Below are 18,643 nucleotides of genomic sequence, written 5' to 3' on the forward strand. Positions count from 1 at the left end.
TATGTCTGTCTGTCACCTAATGTCTATGTCTGTCTGTCACCTAATGTCTATGTCTGTCTGTCTGTCATCACAGACGAGGAAGAAATAGATCAGCAACAGAACCTCTCCCATTGTTCAAATGTAGTTTTGAACTTTCAAATGTGTGAATATGCCAGTGGTAAGTTCATCGTATTCTCACATAAATTAACAAGTCATTGAAAATGACATAGTCCCCACTATGATTGGGTTTTAAGGAACTGGCAGTTTATGTTGTCATTTTCAAACCTGGTTAATGTTGTTTGGCCTCATATGGTTGTTTTTGATATCACTATTCTGTTCAAGCATGTCAGAGTTATGATTTTGGACATGAAAACTGCACCAACAAAATGGCTGCCAGACAGCCATATCGGATTGTATCATGACGAAAATGGATATGCACATTTATGTCATAGAACACTGTGCTTATACCAACTTTGAATGAGATCTGTTCAAGCATGTCTGAGTTATGGCTTTGGACAGGGAAAATTCGCAAACAAAATGGCTGCCAGGCAGCCATATCAGATTGTAACAGGACGAAAAGGGATATGCACATGTATGTCATAGAACACTGTGCTAATACCAATTTTGAATGAGATCTGTTCAAGCATGTCTGAGTTATGGCTTTGGACATGGAAATTTCACAAACAAAATGGCTGCCAGGCAGCCATATTGGATCGTATCACGACAACAATGTATATGCACATGTATGTCATAGAACACTGTCCTAATACCAACTTTGAATGAGATCTATACAAGCATGTCTGAGTTACGGCTTTTGACAGGGAAAATTCGCAAACAAAATGGCTGCTAGGCGGCCATATTGGATCATATCATAAAACAAATTGACGTGCATATGTACGCCATAGTATGTTGCCCCTGTACCAAGTTTGAAAAAAATCGGTCCAGGCATCTCTATGAAAGGGCTCTGGACGGACGGATGGATGGATGGATGGACGGACGGACGCACGGACAGACGGAACCCAATCCATAAGTCCTCGTCCGGCGGGGACTAACCATAGACCATACACATATATATGTAATAAACGGATATGGTGTTTATTATCATTGTACTGTATTGGCATATGGAATAATATACTTATAAATATACAGTAAATGCATTGTTTCTACTCCCAAGTTTCCACTTATCTACACATTGCTGTAAACAAATAACGACTATTCCCATATCAACAAAATCGTAATGATTTCAATCAACCAAAAATATGTGCATTGGATGCTATTCGACTGATGAATGTGAGAAATTTGAACATACCAACTGTTTATACATTACATGTTTTGTGTTTGACTATCTTATGCCTGCTTTACATACTACCTTGCTAAAGTACATTTACAACAATCACAGTAATACACAATATATCACCATGTCAAAATACACACACAAGCTGCATAAATCCTTGTTTAAATGTGGGAAATGTTATGAATACAGCATGAAGTATCTACTTTTCTGACAAAAATCCCAGTGGTTAGGATGAAAATCCAGAGCATGACTTACAACAGAGCCATAGAACACAGTTTGACCAATCATCAGATTTTGTTGTACAGTATGTAACTTTTTCCATATTTTTTTGCATTTTTCACTCAAATATGCTCACTATATAATCATAAATTTGACCATTCCTAACAAATAAGTTTTAAAGGCAATAACTCAACTAAATCTCGCTCGATTTTCAAAGTTTTTGCAAAAATTTCTGCTTCCACTCAAAGATGACACATTTAGACTTTTGCCTTTGCCGATGATGTTTTAAACAAAGGAGACCTTTGCAGCCAACCTGAGACGATGATTGAGCTCCTAATCCCCTATTAACACCTCAGAACAATATCCATTGCTAATCTGTTTCTTCCTTGTCTGTGCTGTCATTCAATGTCTGCATCTGTCTGTCTGTATCTGTGTCTGTCTGTCTATCTATCTGTCTGTCTGTCTGTCTGTATGTCTGTCTGTCTGTCTGTCTGTCTGTCTGTCTGTCTGTCTGTCTGTCTGTCTGTCTGTCTGTCTGTCTGTCTGTCTGTCTGTCTGTCTGTCTGTCTATCTGTCTATCTATCTATCTCTGACTCTTTTGATCTCAATCACTTACCGTGCATGAGAACAGTTGATATCAGGAAAGATACCTGGTAAAGAGGACGGATAATCACATGTTAAGTCTTCATCATATGTATACAATAAATGTGGACCATGACAATTCCTCTTCTTTTCTTCATCAGTAAGCAAATTATTCAATGGCTTCATTGCAGCAAGAAGGTGTTCCTGAAAAGCAGACCAAAAACAAATGATTTCAATTGCAGACTAACTGATACAATCTTAATGGCCATACAGACTAACTGATACAATCTTAATGGCCATACAGACTAACTGATACAATCTTAATGGCCATACAGACTAACTGATACAATCTTAATGGCCATACAGACTAACTGATACAATCTTAATGGCCATACAGACTAACTGATACAATCTTAATGGCCATACAGACTAACTGATAAAATCTTAATGGCCATACAGACTAACTGATAAAATCTTAATGGCCATACAGACTAACTGATACAATCTTAATGGCCATACAGACTAACTGATACAATCTTAATGGCCATACAGACTAACTGATACAATCTTAATGGCCATATAGACAAACTGATACAATCTTAATGACCATACAGACTAACTGATACAATCTTAATGGCCATACAGACTAACTGATACAATCTTAATGGACATGCAGACTAACTGATACAATCTTAATGGCCATATAGACTAACTGATACAATCTTAATGGCCATACAGACTAACTGATACAATCTTAATGGACATGCAGACTAACTGATACAATCTTAATGGCCATACAGACTAACTGATACAATCTTAATGGCCATACAGACTAACTGATGCAATCTTAATGGTCATATAGACTAACTGATACAATCTTAATGGCCATACAGACTAACTGATACAATCTTAATGGCCATATAGACTAACTGATACAATCTTAATGGACATGCAGACTAACTGATACAATCTTAATGGCCATATAGACTAACTGATACAATCTTAATGGCCATACAGACTAACTGATACAATCTTAATGGCCATACAGACTAACTGATACAATCTTAATGGCCATATAGACTAACTGATACAATCTTAATGGCCATACAGACTAACTGATACAATCTTAATGGCCATACAGACTAACTGATACAATCTTAATGGCCATATAGACTAACTGATACAATCTTAATGGCCATACAGACTAACTGATACAATCTTAATGGCCATATAGACTAACTGATACAATCTTAATGGCCATATAGACTAACTGATACAATCTTAATGGCCATATAGACTAACTGATACAATCTTAATGGCCATACAGACTAACTGATACAATCTTAATGGCCATATAGACTAACTGATACAATCTTAATGGCCATACAGACTAACTGATACAATCTTAATGGCCATACAGACTAACTGATACAATCTTAATGGCCATATAGACTAACTGATACAATCTTAATGGCCATACAGACTAACTGATACAATCTTAATGGCCATACAGACTAACTGATACAATCTTAATGGCCATACAGACTAACTGATACAATCTTAATGGCCATATAGACTAACTGATACAATCTTAATGACCATACAGACTAACTGGTACAATCTTAATGGCCATACAGACTAACTGATACAATCTTAATGGCCATACAGACTAACTGATACAAGCTTAATGGCCATACAGACTAACTGATACAATCTTAATGGCCATACAGACTAACTGATACAATCTTAATGGCCATACAGACTAACTGGTACAATCTTAATGGCCATACAGACTAACTGATACAATCTTAATGGCCATACAGACTAACTGATACAATCTTAATGGCCATACAGACTAACTGATACAATCTTAATGGCCATCCAGACTAACTGATACAATCTTAATGGCCATACAGACTAACTCATACAATCTTAATGGCCATACAGACTAACTCATACAATCTTAATGGCCATACAGACTAACTGATACAATCTTAATGGCCATATAGACTAACTGATACAATCTTAATGGCCATACAGACTAACTGATACAATCTTAATGGCCATATAGACTAACTGATACAATCTTAATGGCCATATAGACTAACTGATACAATCCTAATGGCCATACAGACTAACTGATACAATCTTAATGGCCATACAGACTAACTGATACAATCTTAATGGCCATACAGACTAACTGATACAATCTTAATGGCCATACAGACTAACTGATACAATCTTAATGGCCATACAGACTAACTGATACAATCTTAATGGCCATACAGACTAACTGATACAATCTTAATGGCCATATAGACTAACTGATACAATCTTAATGGCCATATAGACTAACTGATACAATCTTAATGGCCATACAGACTAACTGATACAATCTTAATGGCCATATAGACTAACTGATACAATCTTAATGGCCATACAGACTAACTGATGCAATCTTAATGGCCATACAGACTAACTGATACAATCTTAATGGCCATACAGACTAACTGATACAATCTTAATGGCCATACAGACTAACTGATACAATCTTAATGGCCATACAGACTAACTCATACAATCTTAATGGCCATACAGACTAACTGATACAATCTTAATGGCCATACAGACTAAATGATACAATCTTAATGGCCATACAGACTAACTGATACAATCTTAATGGCCATACAGACTAACTGATACAATCTTAATGGCCATATAGACTAACTGATACAATCTTAATGGCCATATAGACTAACTGATACAATCCTAATGGCCATACAGACTAACTGATACAATCTTAATGGCCATACAGACTAACTGATACAATCTTAATGGCCATATAGACAAACTGATACAATCTTAATGACCATACAGACTAACTGATACAATCTTAATGGCCATACAGACTAACTGATACAATCTTAATGGCCATACAGACTAACTGATACAATCTTAATGGCCATACAGACTAACTGATACAATCTTAATGGCCATATAGACTAACTGATACAATCTTAATGGCCATACAGACTAACTGATACAATCTTAATGGCCATATAGACTAACTGATACAATCTTAATGGCCATATAGACTAACTGATACAATCTTAATGGCCATATAGACTAACTGATACAATCTTAATGGCCATATAGACTAACTGATACAATCTTAATGGCCATACAGACTAACTGATGCAATCTTAATGGTCATACAGACTAACTGATACAATCTTAATGGCCATACAGACTAACTGATACAATCTTAATGGCCATACAGACTAACTGATACAATCTTAATGGCCATACAGACTAACTGATACAATCTTAATGGCCATACAGACTAACTGATACAATCTTAATGGCCATACAGACTAACTGATACAATCTTAATGGCCATACAGACTAACTGATACAATCTTAATGGCCATACAGACTAACTGATACAATCTTAATGGCCATACAGACTAACTGATACAATCTTAATGGCCATACAGACTAACTGATACAATCTTAATGGCCATACAGACTAACTGATACAATCTTTATGGCCATATACAATAACATTACGGCTGGTTATAATCGGCAAAATAGCGGAATGGTGAAATAGGAGAATGACGAAATAGGGAAATGTTGAAATAGTGGAATGATGATATAGGGAAATGGTGAAATAGTGGAATGATGAAATAGGGAAATGGTGAAATAGTGAAATGACGAAATAGGGAAATGGTGAAATAGCAGAATGATGAAATAGGGAAATGGTGAAATAGTGGAATGACGATATAGGGAAATGGTGAAATAGTGGAATGATGATATAGGGAAATGGTGAAATAGTGGAATGATGATATAGGGAAATGGTGAAATAGTGGAATGATGATATAGGGAAATGGTGAAATAGTGGAATGACGATATGGGGAAATGGTGAAATAGTGGAATGATGATATAGGGAAATGGTGAAATAGTGGAATGATGATATAGGGAAATGGTGAAATAGTGGAATGATGATATAGGGAAATGGTGAAATAGTGAAATGATGATATAGGGAAATGGTGAAATAGGAGAATGATGATATAGGGAAATGGTGAAATAGTGGAATGACGATATGGGGAAATGGTGAAATAAAATAGAAGACAATGAGAAATGAAGATGAATAAGAAATGACAAATTCATTGACAACAAACAAATCATTGAAGTTGATGTCAATACTTTACCTCTCATGCAAGATAGCTTTAATAGTCGATCACATCTTGCCAATGGCTGCCAGCTGGTAAGCTGACATCCACAGGTCCTTGAGGGACTGGACAGAACTTACAGGGGGAAGGGTGGTGTTTTTAGGGGGTGGGTCACTATTTTTTACCCAAAGGTTTATGATATGTCACTTTTTATGTACATCCATGTTAGGGTGGGTCAATGAATGGTATAAATTGTATTGTTGGTAGTAGAGAAGTTACTTACTTCATCAATGAATGGTATAAATTGTATTGTTGGTAGTAGAGAAGTTACTTACTTCATCAATGAATGGTATAAATTGTATTGTTGGTAGTAGAGAAGTTACTTACTTCATCAATGAATGGTATAAATTGTATTGTTGGTAGTAGAGAAGTTACTTACTTCATCAATGAATGGTATACATTGTATTGTTGGTAGTAGAGAAGTTACTTACTTCATCAATGAATGGTATAAATTGTATTGTTGGTAGTAGAGAAGTTACTTACTTCATCAATGAATGGTATAAATTGTATTGTTGGTAGTAGAGAAGTTACTTACTTCATCAATGAATGGTATAAATTGTATTGTTGGTAGTAGAGAAGTTACTTACTTCATCAATGAATGGTATGAGAACAACTGCTTCCCAGTCTTGTTGTTTACCATTTAAATCAGTCTTGAAGTCTACAGGATAGTACTCAATGATGGCTGAATTGTCCATTATCATTAAACTCTGTATAGATACAAAATAAAACACAAATGACATGATAACCATCATATATACCAAAGGGGAACACCACTCTTGGAATAGAGACATTTTCATAAAACATGGGTTCTGGAGAGTCATTTCATGACATCACATACAATTATGTGTACATGCAATTTCAGAGCAACATGAAGATTATATTTTGCATTGATAGGGTTATCCTTGCTATGGGCTATTACATCATGGGAGATATTAGAAATACATCATTCAATAATTGATGTACAATGAGTACAAATATACACCCATGTTGTATGAAAATGTCTCTATTTACTAGAGTGGTGTTTCCCTTTAAGTATAAATTGTATAATGCTGTCAGTGTTACCCTGTCCTATGTCATGCTGTGCTGTGCTGAACTGTAGTAAGCTGTGTTGTGATGTAGTAAGCTGTGCTGTGATGTAGTAAGCTGTGCTGAACTGTAGTGAGCTGTGCTGTGATGTAGTAAGCTGTGCTGTGATGTAGTAAGCTGTGCTGAACTGTAGTAAGATGTGCTGTGATGTAGTAGGCTGTGCTGAACTGTAGTGAGCTGTGCTGAACTGTAGTAAGCTGTGTTGTGATGTAGTAAGCTGTGCTGTGATGTAGTAAGCTGTGCTGAACTGTAGTAAGCTGTGCTGAACTGTAGTAAGCTGTGCTGTGATGTAGTAAGCTGTGCTGTGATGTAGTGAGCTGTGCTGTGCTGAACTGTAGTGAGCTGTGCTGAACTGTAGTAAGCTGTGCTGAACTGTAGTGAGCTGTGCTGTGATGTAGTAAGCTGTGCTGAACTGTAGTGAGCTGTGCTGAACTGTAGTGAGCTGTGCTGCGCTGAAATGTAGTAAGCTGTGATGAACTGTAGTGGACTGTGTTGAACTGTAGTGAGCTGTGCTGTGATGTAGTAAGCTGTGCTGTGATGTAGTAAGCTGTGCTGAACTGTAGTAAGCTGTGCTGAACTGTAGTGATCAGTGCTGTGATGTAGTAAGCTGTGTTGTGATGTAGTGATCTGTGCTGTGATGTAGTAAGCTGTGTTGTGATGTAGTAACCTGTGCTGAACTGTAGTGAACTGTGTTGAACTGTAGTGATCTGTGCTGTACTGAGTTAAACTATGCTGAGCTGTAGTGAGCTGCGCTGTGCTGAATTGTAGTAAGCTGTGCTGTGCTGTGCTATGCTGTGCTGACTATAACTGTAGAGATTTGTGCTGAGCTGTAGTAGGTTGCAATGTGCTGAACTGTAGAGATCTGTGCTGATCTGAATTAAACTGTGCTGAATTGTACTGTGGGCTATGGTGAACTGAGCTGTGCTATAGTGGGCTATGGTGAACTGAGCTGTGCTGTAGTGGGCTATGGTGAACTGAGCTGTGCTATAGTGGGCTATGGTGAACTGAGCTGTGCTGTAGTGGGCTATGGTGAACTGAGCTGTGCTATAGTGGGCTATGGTGAACTGAGCTGTGCTGTAGTGGGCTATGGTGAACTGAGCTGTGCTATAGTGGGCTATGGTGATCTGAGCTGTGCTATAGTGGGCTATGGTGAACTGAGCTGTGCTATAGTGGGCTATGGTGAACTGAGCTGTGCTGTAGTGGGCTATGGTGAACTGAGCTGTGCTATAGTGGGCTATGGTGAACTGAGCTGTGCTGTAGTGGGCTATGGTGAACTGAGCTGTGCTATAGTGAACTTTAACTTTAAGTTTGACATATTTTGTCAGATTGTATAGCTTTGTAAGATTACAACAACATTTATGGAACAACACAGCTCACCAACAGGTATACCAGCCACGGTCAAAGGGCAACAGTCAATTTTATCTGATCAACTTACTTGGTATGGTTTTGGTAAAAGTTCTCTGCTGGCAGCTGGCAGTACCCCAAGTAACTGTTGAAACGGCTTGAATGGTTGACCAATTGAATAATTTATGGTACATTCACTGAATCCTCTCACATCTGACATGAAAGGTGCATAGTGATGTGGATAAAACCTGTAACAAACAAACATACACAGTGATACGGATAAAACCTGTAACAAACAAACGTACACAGTGATACGGATAAAACCTGTAACAAACAAACATACACAGTGATACGGATTAAATCTGTAACAAACAAGTCATTGAGAATGACATAGTCCCCACTATGATTGGGTTTTAAGGAACATGAAAACTGCGCCAACAAAATGGCTGTGAAGCGGAATCTTTCCCTGTAGTCTCAACAATATTATTTCAGGTTTGATTGAGTCTGTAGGGTGTCTTCGGATCTGACGCTATCTGACGCTAAATCTGACGCTCAATATGACGCAAGCTGAATCTGAATCTGAATCTGATGCCAACTTTATACTCGTTATACATAGTGATGTGAACAAAACATGTAACAAACAAACACACAGTGATGTGGAGAAAACATATAACTAACAGACATACATAGCAATGTGGATAAAAACTGTATCAAACTAATATACTTTAATAGTGAAGTGGATAACATACATATGCACACACATGCATATACACACACACAGACAGACACAAACACAGACAGACTGACAGACAGACAGACAGACAGACAGACAGTGATGTGGACTGATAAGAAGACTAATTTGTACATTCATACATACTATTGGTATTTACCATGTTAAAGTCTCTTGAAAAGACTATGTCTGTATTGATATACAAATGTAGAGAATTGGTACTCACCAACTCCAAGATTGCACACCATTATAGTAGTAATGTAATATCCACTGAATGGCAGTTACATAAATAACTGCTTGTTCTTTCAGAACCTCCCTTTAAGAAAGTGAATAACAAGGAACTTTTAAAATTTGAATCAATAACAACATGTTTGTTCCATCATACATTAGTGATTGCATTGACAGGATTACTACATGATGAAGGATGGATAAAAGTGTTTAAAATGAGTGTGTTTCATATATATTTATTAATATTGGTGGTACATATTACAGTGAATAGCCAGATTAAGGATGAGATGCAGGTTCGTTGGCTCACTTTTCCTTCATAATATTTCACAATAAAGACAAGATAAATACACTATGTGTTTCATATATTATGTTGAGTCTATATTTGAAGTTATGGTTTCTGTGGTGAGTTTTTACATTTTCAAGCATATTACTGACTTTTACCCAAAAACTGCATTTTTTGTTGATTTTCACTCAAAATTATTTAACTTTAACAAACAGTCAAATATAGTCATTTTTTCGATTGTAAATGAAACTTGAGTACATAAACTAAAAAAAAGATTCCCTGGGTTTAAAGTTTTTCTCTCATTGTCTTGTAATAATCAGTGAAAGTTATATTTTTGTATTTTTTGCATAAATTAGCGTCTGTCATACTTGTCGAGGTGATATCTCCCCATTCCCTCAAAATTTTCACTATCCGAGGGAAACTTTTTTCGGGACAGTGTCTCCGAGTAGTGTCTACAAATTTGAGACACCTGGGACGGTTCAACGCCAAGCTAAATAGATTTGAACTTCATAACATGTACTAAATACAGAGCTGAGAAAATGGCAAATATGCATAATTAGACCCTTTCCTCTCTACAAAACCTCTCAAATTCAACAGATACTTCAACAGCTGTTTCCTGTAACTTGCAATCCCTTCGTTTAACATTGCCATTTGGTTGTATATAGCTCCTTTGCTGCAGACACAGAGTATTAAAATGTGGTATTTTGGGATGGCAATGGAATGTGCTTAAGAAGATACACAGTCAACAGATAGTTCACGCGTTTGTTTCCCGCAATAAAGGTGTCATCTCATTAATTAGTCGTCAATGGGGCGGAGACTTTACATAATCTTTTAATTAGTATGCATACCGTTCTCCATATGGGTTCAGACTAAAAGAATTCCCTACAGTGGTCTGACTAGAATATGGGCTACGTTCTGATTTCAAGCCATATTCCTGCTCATGTATTAGGTATTGCTACGCAATTGTTGTTGCTGTTTCGTTGAAGGCACAATAAAAAAGCGAACATTTTCCCTGAAATTAAATTTCCATATCACGACACCGAACGACACCGGGAATTTTATACAAATTGTAAGGAGTGGTACTTGACGAACTAACATCAACAGTTTTTCTTCCACTCTAGGACACAGGCATTTGTGTTATGTCTCAGAATGTTTCTATCAGAATACAATAAAATGTTGATAATATCGTTAATATTGACGTATTTAGCCAACTACATGTATATATGAAAGAAATAAGTCTAATACAAACTGGAATGAAGAAGTTAATAGGTATGTTCAAAATATTCTACCATACCTTTCAGATTTAGGGATATCAATGGAAAAATTCATCAGATGTTTGGACTAGATTGGAAACTTGAGAGTAAAGGATAAGAATGGCAATATTTGACTTACCCTGTCACATCTTGATATCCTAGCTTTGTTCTATAATAATCTCTTTTGTGTTGTCTAAATTCTATCTCAAATATCTCTTCCTCATCATCCTCCTGTTCATCTTTGGTTACCGTAGTGACTAGAAAGTCTAAAATATAGACCCATTAATTATATAAAGGTTTTGTCTTTGCATCTGTAAACCCTACCCCCTTCCCCTCCCTCCCTCCTCCTCCTCCACTCATATAACATACATAAAATCTACCTTTAGTTTCTATAACATACATAAAACCTACCTTTAGTTTCTATAACATACATAAAACCTACCTTTAGTTTCTATAACATACATAAAATCTACCTTTAGTTTCTATAACATACATAAAACCTACCTTTAGTTTCTATAACATACATAAAACATACCTTTAGTTTCTATAACATACATAAAACCTACCTTTAGTTTCTATAACATACATAAAACCTACCTTTAGTTTCTATAACATACATAAAATCTACCTTTAGTTTCTATAACATACATAAAACCTACCTTTAGTTTCTATAACATACATAAAACATACCTTTAGTTTCTATAACATACATAAAATCTACCTTTAGTTTCTATAACATACATAAAACCTACCTTTAGTTTCTATAACATACATAAAACATACCTTTAGTTTCTATAACATACATAAAACCTACCTTTAGTTTCTATAACATACATAAAACCTACTTTTAGTTTCTATAACATACATAAAATCTACCTTTAGTTTCTATAACATACATAAAACCTACTTTTAGTTTCTATAACATACATAAAACCTACCTTTAGTTTCTATAACATACATAAAACATACCTTTAGTTTCTATAACATACATAAAATCTACCTTTAGTTTCTATAACATACATAAAACCTACTTTTAGTTTCTATAACATACATAAAACCTACCTTTAGTTTCTATAACATACATAAAACCTACCTTTAGTTTCTATAACATACATAAAACCTACCTTTAGTTTCTATAACATACATAAAATCTACCTTTAGTTTCTATAACATACATAAAACCTACCTTTAGTTTCTATAACATACATAAAACATACCTTTAGTTTCTATAACATACATAAAACCTACCTTTAGTTTCTATAACATACATAAAACCTACCTTTAGTTTCTATAACATACATAAAACCTACCTTTAGTTTCTATAACATACATAAAACCTACCTTTAGTTTCTATAACATACATAAAACCTACCTTTAGTTTCTATAACATACATAAAACCTACCTTTGGTTTCTATAACATGCATAAAACATACCTTTAGTTTCTATAACATACATAAAACCTACCTTTAGTTTCTATAACATACATAAAACATACCTTTAGTTTCTATAACATACATAAAACCTACCTTTAGTTTCTATAACATACATAAAATCTACCTTTAGTTTCTATAACATACATAAAATCTACCTTTAGTTTCTATAACATACATAAAACCTACCTTTAGTTTCTATAACATACATAAAATCTACCTTTAGTTTCTATAACATACATAAAACCTACTTTTAGTTTCTATAACATACATAAAACCTACTTTTAGTTTCTATAACATACATAAAACCTACTTTTAGTTTCTATAACATACATAAAACCTACCTTTAGTTTCTATAACATACATAAAATCTACCTTTAGTTTCTATAACATACATAAAACCTACCTTTAGTTTCTATAACATACATAAAACCTACCTTTAGTTTCTATAACATACATAAAACATACCTTCAGTTTCTATAACATACATAAAACCTACCTTTAGTTTCTATAACATACATAAAACCTACCTTTGGTTTCTATAACATACATAAAACCTACTTTTAGTTTCTATAACATACATAAAACCTACCTCCAGCTCCTAAAGTATCTTGATGTGCTGCTTCTTGTCTGTCTTCATTCATCAATGCAGAATATGGTATCTTCTGTAAAGTTCATAAACAAACATAATTATGTTTGCATCAACACCATCACTGTTAATCTTCCACATCAGATTTTTGATCAAAAATTATATCTTTGTTGACAAAATTTGCATATAACATGTAGGCTTGGGATCAAGCTGTAACTAAAGTGGTGGATATCACTTTAGTTATAGTGTCTACAATAATGTCCTACTATTGGTGGGTAAACTATCACTTTAGTTACAGTGTCTACAATAATGTCCTACTATTGGTGGGTAAACTATCACTTTAGTTACAGTGTCTACAATAATGTCCTACTATTGGTGGGTAAACTATCACTTTAGTTATAGTGTCTACAATAATGTCCTACTATTGGTGGGTAAACTATCACTTTAGTTATAGTGTCTACAATAATGTCCTACTATTGGTGGGTAAACTATCACTTTAGTTACAGTGTCTACAATAATGTCCTACTATTGGTGGGTAAACTATCACTTTAGTTACAGTGTCTACAATAATATCCTACTATTGGTGGGTAAACTATCACTTTAGTTATATGTGTTGTGTCTACAATAATGTCCTACTATTGGTGGGTAAACTATCACTTTAGTTACAGTGTCTACAATAATGTCCTACTATTGGTGGGTAAACTATCACTTTAGTTATAGTGTCTACAATAATGCCCTACTATTGGTGGGTAAACTATCACTTTAGTTATAGTGTCTACAATAATGTCCTACTATTGGTGGGTAAACTATCACTTTAGTTATAGTGTCTACGATAATGTCCTACTATTGGTGGGTAAACTATCACTTTAGTTATAGTGTCTACAATAATGTCCTACTATTGGTGGGTAAACTATCACTTTAGTTACAGTGTCTACAATAATGTCCTACTATTGGTGGGTAAACTATCACTTTAGTTACAGTGTCTACAATAATGTCCTACTATTGGTGGGTAAACTATCACTTTAGTTATAGTGTCTACAATAATGTCCTACTATTGGTGGGTAAACTATCACTTTAGTTACAGTGTCTACAATAATGTCCTACTATTGGTGGGTAAACTATCACTTTAGTTATAGTGTCTACAATATTGTCCTACTATTGGTGGGTAAACTATCACTTTAGTTACAGTGTCTACAATAATGTCCTACTATTGGTGGGTAAACTATCACTTTAGTTATAGTGTCTACAATAATGTCCTACTATTGGTGGGTAAACTATCACTTTAGTTATAGTGTCTACAATAATGTCCTACTATTGGTGGGTAAACTATCACTTTAGTTATAGTGTCTACAATAATGTCCTACTATTGGTGGGTAAACTATCACTTTATTTATAGTGTCTACAATAATGTCCTACTATTGGTGGGTAAACTATCACTTTAGTTATAGTGTCTACAATAATGTCCTACTATTGGTGGGTAAACTATCACTTTAGTTATAGTGTCTACAATAATGTCCTACTATTGGTGGGTAAACTATCACTTTAGTTATAGTGTCTACAATAATGTCCTACTATTGGTGGGTAAACTATCACTTTAGTTATAGTGTCTACAATAATGTCCTACTATTGGTGGGTAAACTATCACTTTAGTTATAGTGTCTACAATAATGTCCTACTATTGGTGGGTAAACTATCACTTTAGTTACAGTGTCTACAATAATGCCCTACTATTGGTGGGTAAACTATCACTTTAGTTACAGTGTCTACAATAATGTCCTACTATTGGTGGGTAAACTATCACTTTAGTTACAGTGTCTACAATAATGCCCTACTATTGGTGGGTAAACTATCACTTTAGTTACAGTGTCTACAATAATGTCCTACTATTGGTGGGTAAACTATCACTTTAGTTATAGTGTCTACAATAATGTCCTACTATTGGTGGGTAAACTATCACTTTAGTTACAGTGTCTACAATAATGTCCTACTATTGGTGGGTAAACTATCACTTTAGTTATAGTGTCTACAATAATGTCCTACTATTGGTGGGTAAACTATCACTTTAGTTATAGTGTCTACAATAATGTCCTACTATTGGTGGGTAAACTATCACTTTAGTTATCAGGGTTCGTACACTTAAAGCAAAACAAAATTCCAGGACTTTCCAGGGGTTTTTCGTCAGTTTTCCAGGGGTATTCATATTGATTTTGGCCATTTTCCAGGGGTGTTGACACTAAAGTATATGTTTTCAATGACATCTAATTGTCTGATGTGGACGAGAAAAATCAACAACAGTTCCCATATGTCACAAAACATTTTAAAGACAATCGACACTATGCAAGATATTGGTTTCAAAACCACGTTTACACGCTAAGATTAACGGAGAAACCTCTGTCCTACCCCACTAAGTAGCCGCTTCGTCAAGCTGGTGCATTGATCGTGTAAGATTGAGTCGAAGCATTCGTCAGTCTAATTCAGACTGACATATCCAGAAAAATAAATCAAAAACTAAAATTTGTCCTCGTTATTGTATGGTTTGATGTTACTAGATTTATAAGCCACCTAAAATATTTTTTTCTTCAAAATTTTGAATAAAAATGTCATTTACGTAACGAAATTTTGAGCTATGAATAAATGAATACATTCATCGCTTGCGTCGCGATGTTTATGTACGGATGCCATGAGTTGCGGAACATCGCGATTTCAACTCAACTTGACCATTGACGAATGTTACTGTACCGACAACATAAAACAGCAGTTTATTCTTTCAGAACATGTAACAAAAATACCCATTTATCGACGACATAAAAGTCACAACCGTACTTCCACAACCCGGAAATTCAACAGCACTTCCCTAGGCCTAGCTTGTAGTATCAGTCGACGCTCGTGCGCCGAACTTGTAACAATTTCTAATCGAGGTTGATGATGCTTTGATACTCGCTACAGTGTTACGATCGCGATAATCTTGTTAACAGACCTACTGTACATGTTACCCCGGCCGGGACTGTTACAATATCATGTCCCTGAAATGACGACTGGGAGATGTATGGAGTACAACTTGATATATGCAAGATCGAAAGAAACACTGCGGCACCCATTCAACTAATAGGCACGGTCTGTGGGGCAAAGTGTCTCGTGGAACGATCGTTTGACTGTCTGGGTTCAATCGGCGTGAATTTTTATTCATCACCCTGCGTGGCGAAAGACTTTGAAAATATTTTCGCGATTTCACATTTACGAGATTCAGAATCATATGAATGGGTGGCTCGAGCACAGACATGACGATCGTCAATATTAATCGATCGATTGAACATGATCATTTTCCAGGGTTTTCCAGGGGTAGGGCGCATTTTTCCAGGGTTTTCCAGGGCTTTCCAGGGAGGGTTTGAAATTCCAGGGTTTTCCAGGGTTTTCCAGGACCGTGCGAACCCTGGTTATAGTGTCTACAATAATGTCCTACTATTGGTGGGTAAACTATCACTTTAGTTATAGTGTCTACAATAATGTCCTACTATTGGTGGGTAAACTATCACTTTAGTTATAGTGTCTACAATAATGTCCTACTATTGGTGGGTAAACTATCACTTTAGTTACAGTGTCTACAATAATGTCCTACTATTGGTGGGTAAACTATCACTTTAGTTACAGTGTCTACAATAATGTCCTACTATTGGTGGGTAAACTATCACTTTAGTTATAGTGTCTACAATAATGTCCTACTATTGGTGGGTAAACTATCACTTTAGTTATAGTGTCTACAATAATGTCCTACTATTGGTGGGTAAACTATCACTTTAGTTATAGTGTCTACAATATTGTCCTACTATTGGTGGGTAAACTATCACTTTAGTTACAGTGTCTACAATAATGTCCTACTATTGGTGGGTAAACTATCACTTTAGTTATAGTGTCTACAATAATGTCCTACTATTGGTGGGTAAACTATCACTTTAGTTATAGTGTCTACAATAATGTCCTACTATTGGTGGGTAAACTATCACTTTAGTTATAGTGTCTACAATAATGTCCTACTATTGGTGGGTAAACTATCACTTTAGTTATAGTGTCTACAATAATGTCCTACTATTGGTGGGTAAACTATCACTTTAGTTATAGTGTCTACAATAATGTCCTACTATTGGTGGGTAAACTATCACTTTAGTTATAGTGTCTACAATAATGTCCTACTATTGGTGGGTAAACTATCACTTTAGTTACAGTGTCTACAATAATGTCCTACTATTGGTGGGTAAACTATCACTTTAGTTACAGTGTCTACAATAATGTCCTACTATTGGTGGGTAAACTATCACTTTAGTTATAGTGTCTACAATAATGTCCTACTATTGGTGGGTAAACTATCACTTTAGTTATAGTGTCTACAATAATGTCCTACTATTGGTGGGTAAACTATCACTTTAGTTACAGTGTCTACAATAATGCCCTACTATTGGTGGGTAAACTATCACTTTAGTTACAGTGTCTACAATAATGTCCTACTATTGGTGGGTAAACTATCACTTTAGTTACAGTGTCTACAATAATGCCCTACTATTGGTGGGTAAACTATCACTTTAGTTACAGTGTCTACAATAATGTCCTACTATTGGTGGGTAAACTATCACTTTAGTTATAGTGTCTACAATAATGTCCTACTATTGGTGGGTAAACTATCACTTTAGTTACAGTGTCTACAATAATGTCCTACTATTGGTGGGTAAACTATCACTTTAGTTATAGTGTCTACAATAATGTCCTACTATTGGTGGGTAAACTATCACTTTAGTTACAGTGTCTACAATAATGTCCTACTATTGGTGGGTAAACTATCACTTTAGTTATAGTGTCTACAATAATGTCCTACTATTGGTGGGTAAACTATCACTTTAGTTATAGTGTCTACAATAATGTCCTACTATTGGTGGGTAAACTATCACTTTAGTTACAGTGTCTACAATAATGTCCTACTATTGGTGGGTAAACTATCACTTTAGTTACAGTGTCTACAATAATGTCCTACTATTGGTGGGTAAACTATCACTTTAGTTATAGTGTCTACAATAATGTCCTACTATTGGTGGGTAAACTATCACTTTAGTTATAGTGTCTACAATAATGTCCTACTATTGGTGGGTAAACTATCACTTTAGTTATAGTGTCTACAATAATGTCCTACTATTGGTGGGTAAACTATCACTTTAGTTATAGTGTCTACAATAATGTCCTACTATTGGTGGGTAAACTATCACTTTAGTTATAGTGTCTACAATAATGTCCTACTATTGGTGGGTAAACTATCACTTTAGTTATAGTGTCTACAATAATGTCCTACTATTGGTGGGTAAACTATCACTTTAGTTATAGTGTCTACAATAATGTCCTACTATTGGTGG

At 35.3% G+C, this 18,643-nt stretch overlaps 1 protein-coding gene across 5 annotated transcripts in view; it reads right to left on the bottom strand.

Annotated features, from left to right (window-relative positions):
- The window catches only part of LOC144444525 (5'-3' exoribonuclease 1-like), a 122,429-nt gene that overhangs the window by 80,945 nt on the left and 22,841 nt on the right, over positions 1-18,643 (bottom strand). For all 5 annotated transcript variants that reach the window (XR_013481853.1, XR_013481854.1, XR_013481851.1 and 2 more), the window contains exons 10-15: positions 13,254-13,326; positions 11,370-11,496; positions 9,693-9,782; positions 8,828-8,984; positions 6,894-7,013; positions 2,109-2,278 (exon numbers count right to left, since the gene is read on the bottom strand). Coding sequence is in view for 1 of the 5 variants with exons in the window: in XM_078133968.1 (XP_077990094.1) it covers positions 2,109-2,278; positions 6,894-7,013; positions 8,828-8,984; positions 9,693-9,782; positions 11,370-11,496; positions 13,254-13,326 (737 nt within the window). In the remaining 4 variants the exon portion in view is untranslated. The remainder of the gene's footprint in view (positions 1-2,108; positions 2,279-6,893; positions 7,014-8,827; positions 8,985-9,692; positions 9,783-11,369; positions 11,497-13,253; positions 13,327-18,643) is intronic.

The sequence above is a fragment of the Glandiceps talaboti genome, chromosome 13 (genome assembly GCF_964340395.1).
Source record: "Glandiceps talaboti chromosome 13, keGlaTala1.1, whole genome shotgun sequence".
NCBI lineage: Eukaryota > Metazoa > Hemichordata > Enteropneusta > Spengelidae > Glandiceps > Glandiceps talaboti.